Source organism: Oncorhynchus nerka, linkage group LG26 (assembly GCF_034236695.1).
Source record: "Oncorhynchus nerka isolate Pitt River linkage group LG26, Oner_Uvic_2.0, whole genome shotgun sequence".
Lineage (NCBI taxonomy): Eukaryota > Metazoa > Chordata > Actinopteri > Salmoniformes > Salmonidae > Oncorhynchus > Oncorhynchus nerka.
Window position 1 is genome coordinate 33,893,417 of NC_088421.1, and position 14,688 is coordinate 33,908,104.

The following is a 14,688-nucleotide window of genomic DNA, read 5'->3' on the forward strand; positions in this document are numbered from 1 at the left end:
TCTTATCTATCACAGGAGACTGCCTCTATACATGTCTTATCTATCACAGGAGACTGCCTCTATACATGTCTTATCTATCGCAGGGGACTGGCTCTATACATGTCTTATCTATCACAGGGGACTGGCTCTAAACATGTCTTATCTATCACAGGGTACTGGCTCTAAACATGTCTTATCTATCACAGGAGACTGGCTCTATACATGTCTTATCTATCACAGGAGACTGGCTCTATACATGTCTTATCTATCACAGGGGACTGGCTCTATACATGTCTTATCTATCACAGGAGACTGCCTCTATACATGTCTTATCTATCGCAGGGGACTGGCTCTAAACATGTCTTATCTATCACAGGGTACTGGCTCTAAACATGTCTTATCTATCACAGGAGACTGGCTCTATACATGTCTTATCTATCACAGGAGACTGGCTCTATACATGTCTTATCTATCACAGGAGACTGGCTCACAGGAGATACATGTCTTATCTATCACAGGAGAGACTGCCTCTATACATGTCTTATCTATCGCAGGGGACTGGCTCTAAACATGTCTTATCTATCACAGGGTACTGGCTCTAAACATGTCTTATCTATCACAGGAGACTGGCTCTATACATGTCTTATCTATCACAGGAGACTGGCTCTATACATGTCTTATCTATCGCAGGAGACTGCCTCTATACATGTCTTATCTATCGCAGGAGACTGGCGCTATACATGTCTTATCTATCACAGGAGACTGGCTCTATACATGTCTTATCTATCACAGGAGACTGGCTCTATACATGTCTTATCTATCACAGGAGACTGGCTCTATACATATCTTATATATCACAGGAGACTGGCTCTATACATGTCTTATCTATCACAGGAGACTGCCTCTATACATGTCTTATCTATCACAGGAGACTGGCTCTATACATGTCTTATCTATCACAGGAGACTGGCTCTATACATATCTTATCTATCACAGGAGACTGGCTCTATACATGTCTTATCTATTACAGGAGACTGCCTCTATACATGTCTTATCTATCACAGGAGACTGGCTCTATACATGTCTTATCTATCACAGGAGACTGGCTCTATACATGTCTTATCTATCACAGGAGACTGCCTCTATACATGTCTTATCTATCACAGGAGACTGCCTCTATACATGTCTTATCTATCACAGGAGACTGCCTCTATACATGTCTTATCTATCACAGGAGACTGCCTCTATACATGTCTTATCTATCACAGGAGACTGCCTCTATACATGTCTTATCTATCACAGGGGGCTGCCTCTATACATGTCTTATCTATCACAGGAGAATGCCTCTATACATGTCTTATCTATCACAGGAGACTGCCTCTATACATGTCTTATCTATCACAGGAGACTGCCTCTACATGTCTTATCTATCTGGGACTGCCTCTTACATGTCTTATCTATCACAGGAGCCTGCCTCTATACATGTCTTATCTATTTTTTGTTTGTTAGTGTTTTTCTCTCGCTCTAATAAACTCACCTTATTTTCACTTTCTTACATTGTGTTCACTTGGGCAGTCACTGCTGTTCACTGATGTTTACTTTTGCTGTTGTTGTTTGCAGTTGCTTACCATGAATTTCTCTTAAAGGTGATATGTACATTGACATTCTTTTGTTGTCAGATATTGTGGCAGTTAACTTTCACAGTCAGCAAATCTGTCTCAAATCTGTCTTCCTTCCCTGCTGTAATTGTTCTAGTATAACCCTTCCTAGTATTACCTGAATACTCATTGGTTATTGAGCGCCGTGATTTACCTGTAGTCAAATCTATGGCAGTGAAACCAGAGCTAGGGGCAGCTCTCTACTACCATTTTACACTACTGAGCCAAGTGGAGCTGTACTGGACAGGCATGGTTACACCTCCATCATAGTTGCTGCAACCACGCTGGAAAGAACAATATGAAAATAAAATATTCAAGCCAGACCAGTACAGGTTGGGTCGGCCCTACAGTGTGAATCAGGTACGTTTCTGTTCCTCTGAGGCAGAACTCGGGCTTAGAGTTTAGGTAACGTAGTCACGCTGTGACATTCATCTGCTTGTCTGGCATGTCTGATTGTTCACCTACTGGACTTGGAAGACACACAGAAATTGATAATAAAAAGATTGTGGGGGCTGTTTTTTTAGACTTCAGTGCGGCCTTTGAAATTATCGATCATAGTCTGCTGCTGGCAAAACGTATGTCTTCTGGGTTTACAGCCCCTGCTGTGGATAAAGAGTTACCTGTCTAACAGAACATAGAGGGTGTTCTTTAATGGAAACCAGGAATTCCCCAAGGCAGCTGTCAAGGCCCTTACCTTTTTTCAATCTTTACTAATGAATTGCCACTGGCTTTGAGGAAAGCCAGAGTGTCTATGTATGCGGATGACTCAACATTATACATGTCAGCTACTACAGCGACTGAAATGACTGCAACACTTAACAAAGAGTGTGTGGTAGGAATAAGTTAGTCCTCAATATTTCTAAAACTTAAAGCATTGTATTTGGGACAAATCATTCACTAAACCATAAACCTCAACTAAATCGTGTAATAAATCATGTGGAAATTTAGCAAGTTGAGGTGACTAAACTGCTTGGAGTAACCCTGGATTGTAAACTGTCATGGTCAAAACATATTGATACAACAGTAACTAAGATGGGGAGAAGTATGTCCATGATAAAGCGCTGCTCTACCTTCTTGACAGCACTGTCAACAAGGCAGGTCCTACAGGCCCTAGTTTCTACATTCTTAACAGCACTGTCAACAAAGCAGGTCCTACAGGCCTAGTTTCTACCTTCTTAACAGCACTGTCAACAAGGCAGGTCTTACAGGCCCTAGTTTCTACCTTCTTAACAGCACTGTCAACAAGGCAGGTCCTAGTTTTGTCGCACCTGTTCAGTCGTGTGGTCAGGTGCCACAAAAAAGGATTTAGGACCATTGCAATTAGTTCAGAACAGGGCAGCATGGCTGGAGAGCTAATATTAATAATATGCATGTCAATCTCTCCTGTCTCAAAGAGGAAAAGAGATTGACTTCATCACTGCTTGTATTTATTTATGTCGAATGCACCAAGCTGTCTGTTTGAACTACTGGCGCACAGCTCGGACACCCATGCATACCTCACGAGACATGCCACAAGAGGTCTCTTCACAGTCCCCAAGTTCAGAACAGACTACATAGAGCCATGACTACATGTAACTCTATTCCACATCAAGTAACTCATGCAAGGAGTAAAATTAGATTTTAAAAAACAGATTAAAATACACCTTATGGAACAGCGGGGACTGTGAAGCAACACAAACATAGGCACACACACACACACACACACACACACACACACACACACACACACACACATGATAGCATACACACTATACACACACACATACACATGGATTTTGTACTGTAAATATGTGGTAGTGGTGGAGTAGGGGCCTGAGGGCACACGGTCTGTGAATGTATTGTAATGTTTTTAAATTTGTATAAATAATTATTAATAAATAAAAATACAGATACTTGCATCTTATGTACTAAGTTGTATACATGCATACTGTAAACTGAAATACAACACTGAATGCAGCATGCAACATTGTATTGGCTTATAGCCTTAAAAGCTTCAACCTAATTTGACTGTTTTGTAGTGTTCTACTGAGCTAATTTGTGTTTCTTATGTCTTGGGTTCAGCTTAGAGCCAACTGAATTAATCAAGACAGAAATATCACAGCTGCTACAGCTAATGGACTGGGAGATGGACACACACACACACACACACACACACACACACACACACACACACACACACACACACACACACACACACACACACGCATTTGACTAACAATTATGAAAAACGATACAAAGCACAGAGTGACAACACAGGTCTGCCACGAGGATAGACAGACGTTAAACCACAACCAATCCACAATCAATCCATCAGACTAGCAAGTCAACTGACCTAGATACAGAGGGTTTTAAACTGGGCTCTGGGGGTTATTAGCACTGCATAGCTCCAGCTCTAGAAGGCCAAGGGCCAGAGGGAACACAGGGACTTCCTGGGCTACAGTTGAATTGACATGGGATCTATCTGGACCGGGCGGCTATAAGCCCCTCATTCCTCACTAATCAAAGGCCAAGGGGCAGAGGATGTACAGGAACTACATGGGCTACAACTGAGGGAGATGGTATGCTTCCCAAATGATATCCTATCCCCTATGTGGTGCACCACCTTTTAACAGGGCCCTGGTCAAAAGTAGTGCACTACAAAGGGAATAGGCTGCTATTGCGGAAGCAGCCCCATGGCTCTAAGCCCCTCAGTTCTCACTATCCTCTCTAATCAGCACCTGGCCTCATTCACTCACCCATTCACAGAAACAAAGGTCTCTACTCCTCCACTCTATAGAGACCAAGACAGTAGTAATGATTGTTACCATAGATACAGTATGTGGCTCGTGCTTTGGTTCATGAGACAGAAATGTATCAACTATAAAAAATAAAAAATAAATGATGAAAGTCTGTTTTCTTTGTATTTTTAAGGGCTGACCATCTGCCTGCCTGCCTGCCTGCCTGCCTGCCTGTCTGTCTGTCTGTCTGTCTGTCTGTCTGTCTGTCTGTCTGTCTGTCTGTCTGTCTGTCTGTCTGTCTGTCTGTCTGTCTGTCTGTCTGTCTGCCTATGTATCTGTCTGTCTCTCTGTGACAATCTGTCTGTCCGTCCGTCTGTCTGTGTTGACCTACTGTAACTCTGTCAATCTATGTTACTTGTGTGTGTGACCACTCCCATATCCTCAAACTCACCTCCAGGACTTCTGCATCTGTGCGCAGCCCACCAACAGGGTCCGAGGGCAGCAGGCTGTTGTCTTGGGACCACCGGGCCCCTGTAGTGCCCCAGGGGGGCAAAGATCTGGAGCGCGGACGTGGCGTTAACACCAGGACCACCACCAACCCTAACAGGAACCCACATGCTAGCCCCAGGGACAGCCCAGTCACATAGGAGGGCAGAGGGAGCACAAAGAACCCATAGGCAAGTACGCCCACAAACAAGAGCCAGCGGACAGGCACTGAGGCTACAGGAACCCCAGGAATCCTGCCTCGAGCCTGGGGATGGGTTCCTCGATGCTGACCTCTGGTACCAGCTCCACTGGTTCCGACCCCCTGGACCTCTACCACCTGGATGAGGTCTCCGTTGGTGCAGATCTCGTAGAGACTATCCCCCAGCTGGCTATGATGCTCTGGGGAAAGTGAGGGCTTCAGAAGGCCCTTCCTGGGTCTCCTTAGTGGGGTTTCACACACACCCAGTTCACTGTCTGTTCCACGTCTGTATCTTACTTGTGTCTCTGTGCTCCCATCTTCAATGTTCAATGGGGTCCCACTCCCACCACCTCCACAGCTACCAAGGGAGGCAGGTGAGTCCCCGACCCCCCCAGACACCTTCTGTTTGGGGCTCCCCGAGCTCGACTCGTCCCCCATCATTTTTCCCCACATGCTCATGGGGTCCTGTATGGCCTCCGAGAACTTCCTCCGCGTGTCCTCGAACTCGGTCATCAGGGAACTTCCTTTGGGCTCCGTGGGGGAAACGGGGGACGGGGGTGCCATCCAGCTATCATTCCCAAAACCAGCCTCCTGGAGCTTGGGTTGGGTCTGGGTGAACTGCTTCCAGGGGTGCATGTGGAGCTTGGAGTCCGACTTGGAGAGGTAGACCTCGGGCTCGAGGTGGGAGATCTCGGTGGAGAGGGACTTGACCAGGCTGAGGAGGGGTTTGGAGCTTCTCAAGGAACCAGTCTCTTTGGTCTGCAGCTCTGTGGAGGAGGACTTCACCAGGCCGGGGGGTGGCGACGAGGCCATGGCCAGGTCAGCCAGGGAGCCCGGAGAGGAGGGGGAGAGGGGGATGTGGAAGCCCGAGGAGCGGCGTCCCTGGCCTGGCTCCAGCCCCAAACCTAGCCCCAGGCCTGAGTCGGGCCTACTGTCCCTGGCCTCCATGACTCCAGTCTTGTCTTTAGAGAAGACCACTGTAGGGCCCTCCCTGACTCCAGGCTTGTCTTTGGAGAAGACCACGGTAGGACCCTCCCTGACTCCAGGCTTGTCTTTGGAGAAGGCCACGGTAGGGCCCTCGCCCTCATCATGGCGCTCCAGAAAGATAAGCTCACTGTCCTCCATGCTGTTCTTCTCTCTGCCTCTGACAGTTTGTAAGACTGTGTTTGTTACTTAATATCCACAGTACTCACATTCAATCTGAAATATGGTTCCATCCCTCTCTCAGTTCTCATGTATTGAAGATGTGTATATTTAGCTGCTGTAGCTATGGAGACGTGGTCCCCCAAACACGGTGGTTGGCTCTAGGGTAGTAAGACATGGTGCTGGGGTGGTGCTGGGGATCAGTGGGTGCTGCACGGTGAGTAGCATTCTCTTCCCCAGTCTGAGTCATCACTCAACCACAGGACTCTGGAGACATGGGGAAGAAAGAAAGGCGACATTGAGTGATATTTTCCTATTCATCAAACATCAATCAAAAATGTTATATAACATAAGAATACACTCATATTAGTAACATCACTCTGGTTGAGGATGATGCATGTCAATCATACACACACACACACATCCCTGAAGGAGGACAGTAGAGGTTGTGTCCCAAGTGGAACCATATTCCCTACAGGATGCCATTTGGGATATAACATCAGTGTCTGGGACATAGCGCCCTGCACGTTTCTTCATCCTGGGTATCTGACACTGTCCCCCCACACCCCACACCGTACAGCACTAGACAGACTGTTCCCCCCACACCATCCAACACCAGACAGACTGTTCCCCCCACACCATCCAACACTAGACAGACTGTCCCCCCCACACCATCCAACACTAGACAGACTGTTCCCCCCACACCATCCAACACCAGACAGACTGTTCCCCCCACACCATCCAACACCAGACAGACTCTTCCCCCCCACACCATCCAACACCAGACAGACTCTTCCCCCCACACCATCCAACACTAGACAGACTGTTTCCCCTACACCATCCAACACTAGACAGACTGTTATCCCCACACCATCCAACACCAGACAGACTCTTCCCCCACACCATCCAACACCAGACAGACTGTTTCCTCCTACACCATCCAACACTAGACAGACTGTTTCCCCACACCATCCAACACTAGACAGACTGTTCCCCCCACACCATCCAACACCAGACAGACTGTTTCCCCTACACCATCCAACACTAGACAGACTGTTTCCCCACACCATTCAACACTAGACAGACTGTTTCCCCTACACCATCCAACACTAGACAGACTGTTATCCCCACACCATCCAACACTAGACAGACTGTTTCCCCACACCATTCAACACTAGACAGACTGTTCCCCCACACCATCCAACACCAGACAGACTGTTTCCCCCTACACCATCCAACACTAGACAGACTGTTTCCCCCACACCATTCAACACTAGACAGACTGTTCCCCTCCTGTCTCGTCCACGTCCTTCTCTTCTCGCTCCTCTCTTCTTCCCTCTCACCCTCTCCTCCCTTTCCCTCTCACCATCTCCTCTCTTCCCATCGCTCTCCTCCCTTTCCTTTTCACCCTCTCCTCTCCTCTCCTCTATCCTTTCCTTTCCTCCTTCCCTCTAGGTGAAGAGAAGAGGGGAACTGCTCTGGTCTGTCAGGCAGCATCAGCCCTGACTGTGGATGTAAATATAAATAGAATATGGGTGAGTGGTAGGCGGCATGGTGGACTGTTCCCTTCTGAAGCAAACTGTTTGGTGTCTGTTTCTTTCTTTCTCTCTCTCTCTGTGTGTGTGTGTGTGTGTGTGTGTGTGTGTGTGTGTGTGTGTGTGTGTGTGTGTGTGTGTGTGTGTGTGTGTGTGTGTGTGTGTGTGTGTGTGTGCTTGCGTGTGTGTGTGTGTGCTTGCGTGTGTGTGTGCTTGCGTGTGTGTGTGCTTGCGTGTGAGTGTGCACCCGTGCAGGTCTGCGTGCATGCTTGCGCGTGTGTGAGTGCGTGTGTGTGTGTCTTACAGAGAGAGAAAGAGAGAGATTCCAACACTGGTGAGTCCCTTCACTTTCTGGATTAATCTGAGAAGTAGGACAGTGAACGAATTTAGGGTTTAATCCCACTGTTGTCCAAGGGCGGACACTCCTAATCTCTCATTATGGACCATTACCCCAGTCAGATTACAGGTTTACACACAGATTGTGTGTTGTGGGTGTGTATGTGTGTGTGTCTTAGAGAGAGAGAGAGGAAAATAGACATTCCAAACACTGCGGAGGATGACGAGTGCCTCTAGACACACATTGACAGCCCGCTATGATAGAACACCATGTTTATTGAAAGCACACACAAACATCAAACAGTTTGTTACGCTGCTGACACATTGCAGCAGAGGAAAGAGCCTCATACATTTTGCCATAATGAGTCAAAGATGAATTGAACCAGTCAGCTATGGTTATGCAAATTCTAGAGAGGGGCGGGTGGTCATTAAACAGAGCTGGTTTCCTTCCAGAACGCTGAGTGCTGCAGTGTATCCTAAATGTTGCCCTTTTCCCTATATAGTGCACTACTTTTGACCAGGGCCTATAGGGCTCTGGACAAAAGTAGTGCACTGTATAAGGAAAATGGTGCCATTTGACACACCCCTGGTGCACTGCTGACATTAGGCCTAATCAACTCAATGGACTCTCCCTAGGGAAATCAGGGAGTCCTGTCGGAGTGGAAAATCTGTAAAAGTGAAACAAGCTTTCACCTACTTGTCTCCACGTGTCAATCATTGTCTTATAGGGAGATTAGAAATAGAAGGTGATGCCAATGCTATGCTAATGCTAACTCAAGAGCTGAACCTCATCTGAGTCCCAAACGGAGTACTGGGGAAAAGGGCTCTGGGGAAAAAGAATGCACTTTGTAGGAAATAGGGTGCGACGAGGGACGCAGCTACCATCATCACCATGAGTCACATGCCAACGAGGACAAAGTTACCATCATCACCATGAGTCACATGCCAACGAGGCCAAGTTACCATCATTCACCGTGAGTCACATGCCAACGTGGACAAAGTTACCATCATCACCATGAGTCACATGCCAACAAGGACAAAGTTACCATCATCACCATGAGTCACATGACAACGAGGACAAAGTTACCATCATTCACCGTGAGTCACATGCCAACGAGGACAAAGTTACCATCATTCACCGTGAGTCACATGCCAACGAGGACAAAGTTACCATCATTCACCGTGAGTCACATGCCAACGAGGACAAAGTTACCATCATTCACCGTGAGTCACATGCCAACGAGGACAAAGTTACCATCATTCACCGTGAGTCACATGCCAACGAGGACAAAGTTACCATCATTCACCGTGAGTCACATGCCAAAGAGAACAAAGTTACCATCATTCACCGTGAGTCACATGCCAAAGAGAACAAAGTTACCATCATTCACCGTGAGTCACATGCCAAAGAGAACAAAGTTACCATCATTCACCGTGAGTCACATGACAACGAGGACAAAGTTACCTTCATCGCCGTGAGTCACATGCCAACGAGGACAAAGTTACCATCATTCACCGTGAGTCACATGCCAACGAGGACAAAGTTACCATCATCACCATGAGTCACATGACAACGAGGACAAAGTTACCATCATCGCCGTGAGTCACATGTCAACGAGGACAAAGTTACCATCATCACTGTGAGTCACATGCCAACGAGGACAAAGTTACCATCATCGCCGTGAGTCACATGTCAACGAGGACAAAGTTACCATCATCACCATGAGTCACATGACAACGAGGACAAAGTTACCATCATCACTGTGAGTCACATGCCAACGAGGACAAAGTTACCATCATCGCCGTGAGTCACATGACAACGAGGACAAAGTTACCATCATCACCATGAGTCACATGTCAACGAGGATAAAGTTACCATCATCACCGTGAGTCACATGTCAACGAGACAGTTACCATCATTCACCGTGAGTCACATGTCAACGAGACAGTTACCATCATCACCATGAGTCACATGTCAGACTGGATTATCTTTAATCCTCCATATTAAAAGCTGTATGTCACTTAGGATGTGAATCACAGGGAATGCACACTGCCAGACACACATAGCCAGACAGACACACATACACATTGCATGCTTACACACACATACATAGGCTTACACAGTGACTGACTGGCTGAACACACACACACAAAGTACATGCACACACACTGTCATAGCACACCATGGCACAGTTGTGACAGTTGACAGCGTGCGTTCCAATGAGTAACCATGCTGAGTGAGGGCTAAGAATATAATAACTGACAAATGAATATCAGGCAAAGCTCTACTTAGCTCGCATAATCCAGACCCAGGGTATTTGGAAGAATCTTTCCTATTTCTATTTTTGTTAAACATGTCAAGTCTGGGCCAGTGACACTCCTGAGTACAGGGACAGTGATCCTCTCCTTTAAATCTGAAACATTGACTGTTCTAACATAGAGATAGGACAACTGGTTTATGTATATGGTTCTAACCTTGTAATTAGAATGAGTAGAATGATTGACCAGTCAAATTGCCAAGATCAGCGCGGTTCCAAGCCCGTTCTATTCATTCTCTTTCTACGGACCAATCACCCTTTTCACTGCTTGTCAGACTACATCAGATAAATCCAAACAAATGTCCCACATTCAAAGCTGAATGGAAACCAATTATAGTGCTATAATACATATCAAAGTGGTTATGAATGTGCTCTATATATTGTTGCTATATCAGATGTCCTCAGTCCCAGACCACAGTTCTTGCTGCTCCGCTGATGGGATCATTTGGGTTCTGTCTCTTTTACTTTTGATATTGGCAGTGGGTGAGTCTCAATGATGTCTTTCTCCTTACCTCCTTTGCAAAACCCATTGGAGGATAAGATTTAAGGAGAGGAACATAAGATCTGCTTGAATTGTTATGTTTTTCACCTAGTTCTCCAACTATGGGGGAGGGGCATAATAATAATAATAAATACAATATACACTACCGTTATACATGTCCTTGTTTTTGAAAGAAAAGCCATTTTTTTGTCCATTCAAATAACATGGAATTGATCAGAAATACAGTGTAGACATTGTTAATGTTGTAAATGACTATGGTAGCTGGAAACGGCAGATTCTTTATGGAATATCTACATAGACATACAGAGACCCATTATCAGCAACCATCACTCCTGTGTTCCAATGGCACGTTGTGTTAACTAATCCAAGTTCATCATTTTAGAAGGCTAATTGATCATTAGAAAACCCTTTTGCAAATATGTTAGCACAGCTGAAAACTGTTGTTCTGATTAAAGAAGCAATAAAACTGGCCTTCTTTAGACTAGTTGAGTATCTGGAGCATCAACATTTGTGAGTTCGATTACAGGCTCAAAATGGCCAGAAACAAAGACCTTTCTATTGAAACTCGTCAGTCTATTAAATGTTCTGAGAAATGAAGGCTATTCCATGTGAGAAATTGCCAAGAAACTGAAGATCTCTTACAACGCTGTGTACTACTCCCTTCACAGAACAGCACAGACTGACTCTAACCAGAATAGAAAGAGGAGTGGGAGGCCCCAGTGCACAACTGAGCAAGAGGACAAGTACATTAGAGTGTCTAGTTTGAGAAACAGACGCCTCACAAGTCCTCAACTGGCAGCTTCATTAAATAGTACCTGCAAAACACCAGTCTCAACGTCAACAGTGAAGAGGTGACTCCGGGATGCTGGCCTTCTAGGCAGAGTTGCAAAAAAAAAGCCATATAGACATTCCATGAAAGTCAGCCGTTTCTAGCTACTATGGTCATTTACAACATTAACAATGTCTACACTGTATTTCTTATCAATTTGATGTTATTTTAATGGACAAAACATGTGCTTTTCTTTAAAAAACAAGGACATTTCTAAGTGACCCCAAACTTTTGAATGGTAGTCTATATATATAAAAAGGGGATTGGACATGATAGCTGACCTATCCCCTTGAAAAAATACATATATCCTGCTCTAATGTGCTTTGAGAAGGAGATTAGGACAGATGAAAAGAGGAATCAGGATAGAACCAATTGAGATTGAGAACCTTTAGCCTTTCATACTGAACCACTGTATACAATCAGGCTGATGTGAGAGCCTAGACATGGGTCTAATCTATAACAGATACCAATGGCATTATCTTAATCAATTTTGACTTCACAGTCAATCTAGATCAATCCACGCTGACAGGGATAGTAAAAACTCTCTTCCTTCAAAATCCTTGAGTCAGCAAACGTTTGGCAGCATTTCAGACACACTCCTTGGTGGACAGGTTTAGTAGAAACTGAAACTGCAGCCACAGGCACTGATATGGGTCCATGGAATTCTGTGGGTAGTGAGTTAGCCATACTGACTAAAAAGAATGCATGCTTCAATTCTTTATTCATCATTATAAGAAAATACATAATTAATACATTAACGAAAACATGTACTATTTTTAGTTGGTATGAGTAGTATTACGTTTGTGTACAGGCTGGATCTATAGGCCTACTGCAACTCTCTGACAGCCATCGTCTGTCAAGGTTATCTGCAATTCTCACCTACTCCTGGTTAGCCACAGTCAATGTGTAACAGCACTGTTTCTGCAGTATCGTGTGAGAAAATGGTCATATGGATTAGAACGCTATGCATACTGTATCGATGTGGCGTGTTGAACGAAGACAGGAGACCAGGGTGAAAAGTTGACTACTGTCCTCTATGGGTGACTGTCCATGGGAAGAGATGGGAGACCAAGGTGAAAAGTTGACTATTGTCCTCTGTGGGTGACTGTCCATGAGAAGAGATAGGAGACCAAGGTGAAAAGTTGACTACTGTCCTCTATGGGTGACTGTCCATGGGAAGAGATTGGAGACCAAGGTGAAAAGTTGACTGCTGTCCTCTATGGGTGACTGTCCATGGGAAGAGATTGGAGACCAAGGTGAAAAGTTGACTACTGTCCTCTATGGGTGACTGTCCATGGGAAGAGATAGGAGACCAAGGTGAAAAGTTGACTACTGTCCTCTATGGGTGACTGTCCATGGGAAGAGATTGGAGACCAAGGTGAAAAGTTGACTACTGTCCTCTATGGGTGACTGTCCATGGGAAGAGATAGGAGACCAAGGTGAAAAGTTGATTTCGGGAGAAGTAATGTAAGAGGACTGACTTCGATGAGTTTACAGAGACCAAAGCAGCTAGGCCACCTCTGGCATACTTACTGGGCAGCTTGCTCCCCTCCTCTCCTCCCCTCAACCCTGTGTCCAGATGTTTCAGATTAAACCTATTCCAAAATCTTGCTGAGTTCCACCCCTCCTCCTGTTATTACCGGGTCAAACACATTGATCGTCTCATCTTGGAACATCATTGGCACAGAGATTGATGATGAGGTCATTCTAGGGACACATTTACCAATCAAATTGTCTGCAGAGGGTGTTGTCATAAAGGTGATGAATGAAAATAGGACGATTTGCTGAAAAGGTCTGCTGGTCATTATGTCTGTTATTATTATGTGTCCAGGGCTGTATCTATTCCTGTTGTTTGCTGGACCTTATATTTACTTTGCTGCAGTAAACACAAATCCATTCCAGCCTACCTTCAGAGAGAATTATAACAAACATATCGGGACTCCATCCCTGACTGCTCTGCTGTGGCTTCCATTGGGAGACCGATACAATATGTCAGTTTTACAGTATATTATGTCTGATGTATTATTCTGTCTCCTCACCAACACTCAGAGCCATGTCATTGTGGAATGCTCTGCCACCAGAGGTTACTCATCAAAAATCAAGTATAGCTTTAAAAAACAGATTTAAAAAAAATAAATATATATATATATTGTATCACAGCTTCCTCTCCTCTTTCTAAAGATCTAATTGAACTGTATATAAGAATATGAGTATGTAATAATAGTGTGTAAATAGTATTTTTGTTGTGTATATACTGTATATACAATGTTATTTCATGTCCTCGTCTATCTGTTCTCTACTTTGTCATGTACAGAGCCTTCAGGAAGTATTCACACACCTTACCTTCTTCTACATCTTGAGGTGTTACAGCCTGAATTCAAAATGGATTATATTGAGATTGTTTTGTCGCTGGCCTACACACTATACCCCATAATGTCCAAATGGAATTATATTTTATAAATGTTTACGAATTAATTAAAAATTAAAATCTGAAATGTCTTGAGTCAATAAGTATTCAAGCCCTTTGTTATGGTAAGCCTAAATAAATTCAGGAGTAAAAATGTGCTTAACAAGTCACTTAATAAGTTGCATGGACTCACTCTGTGTGCAATAATGTTTGACGTGATTTTTTTATGACTATCTCATCTCTGTACTCCACACATAAAATGATCTGTAAGGTCCCTCAGTTGAGCCTTGAATGTCAAACACATATTCAACCACAAAGACCGGGGTGGTTTTCCAATGCCTAGCAAAGAATGGCACGTATTGGCAGATGGGAAGAAGAAGGAAAAAGCTGAAATGTAATATTTATTTGAGCATGGGGAAGTTACACTTTGGATGGTGTACTACTACACCCACTCACTACAAAGATACAGCGTCTTTCTGAACTCAGTTGCCGGAGAGGAAGAAAACCGCTCAGGGATTTCACCATGAGGCCAATGGTGACTTTAAAACCATTACAGAGTTTAATGGCTGTGATAGGAGA

General features: G+C 44.8%; 1 protein-coding gene across 1 annotated transcript in view; it reads right to left on the reverse strand.

Annotated features, from left to right (window-relative positions):
* The window catches only part of LOC115126404 (testis-expressed protein 2-like), a 30,225-nt gene that overhangs the window by 13,596 nt on the left and 1,941 nt on the right, over positions 1 to 14,688 (reverse strand). Inside the window, exon 2 of the mRNA XM_065010476.1 lies at positions 4,806 to 6,449. Within this exon, the coding sequence (XP_064866548.1) occupies positions 4,806 to 6,164 (1,359 nt within the window). The 5' untranslated portion in view covers positions 6,165 to 6,449. The remainder of the gene's footprint in view (positions 1 to 4,805; positions 6,450 to 14,688) is intronic.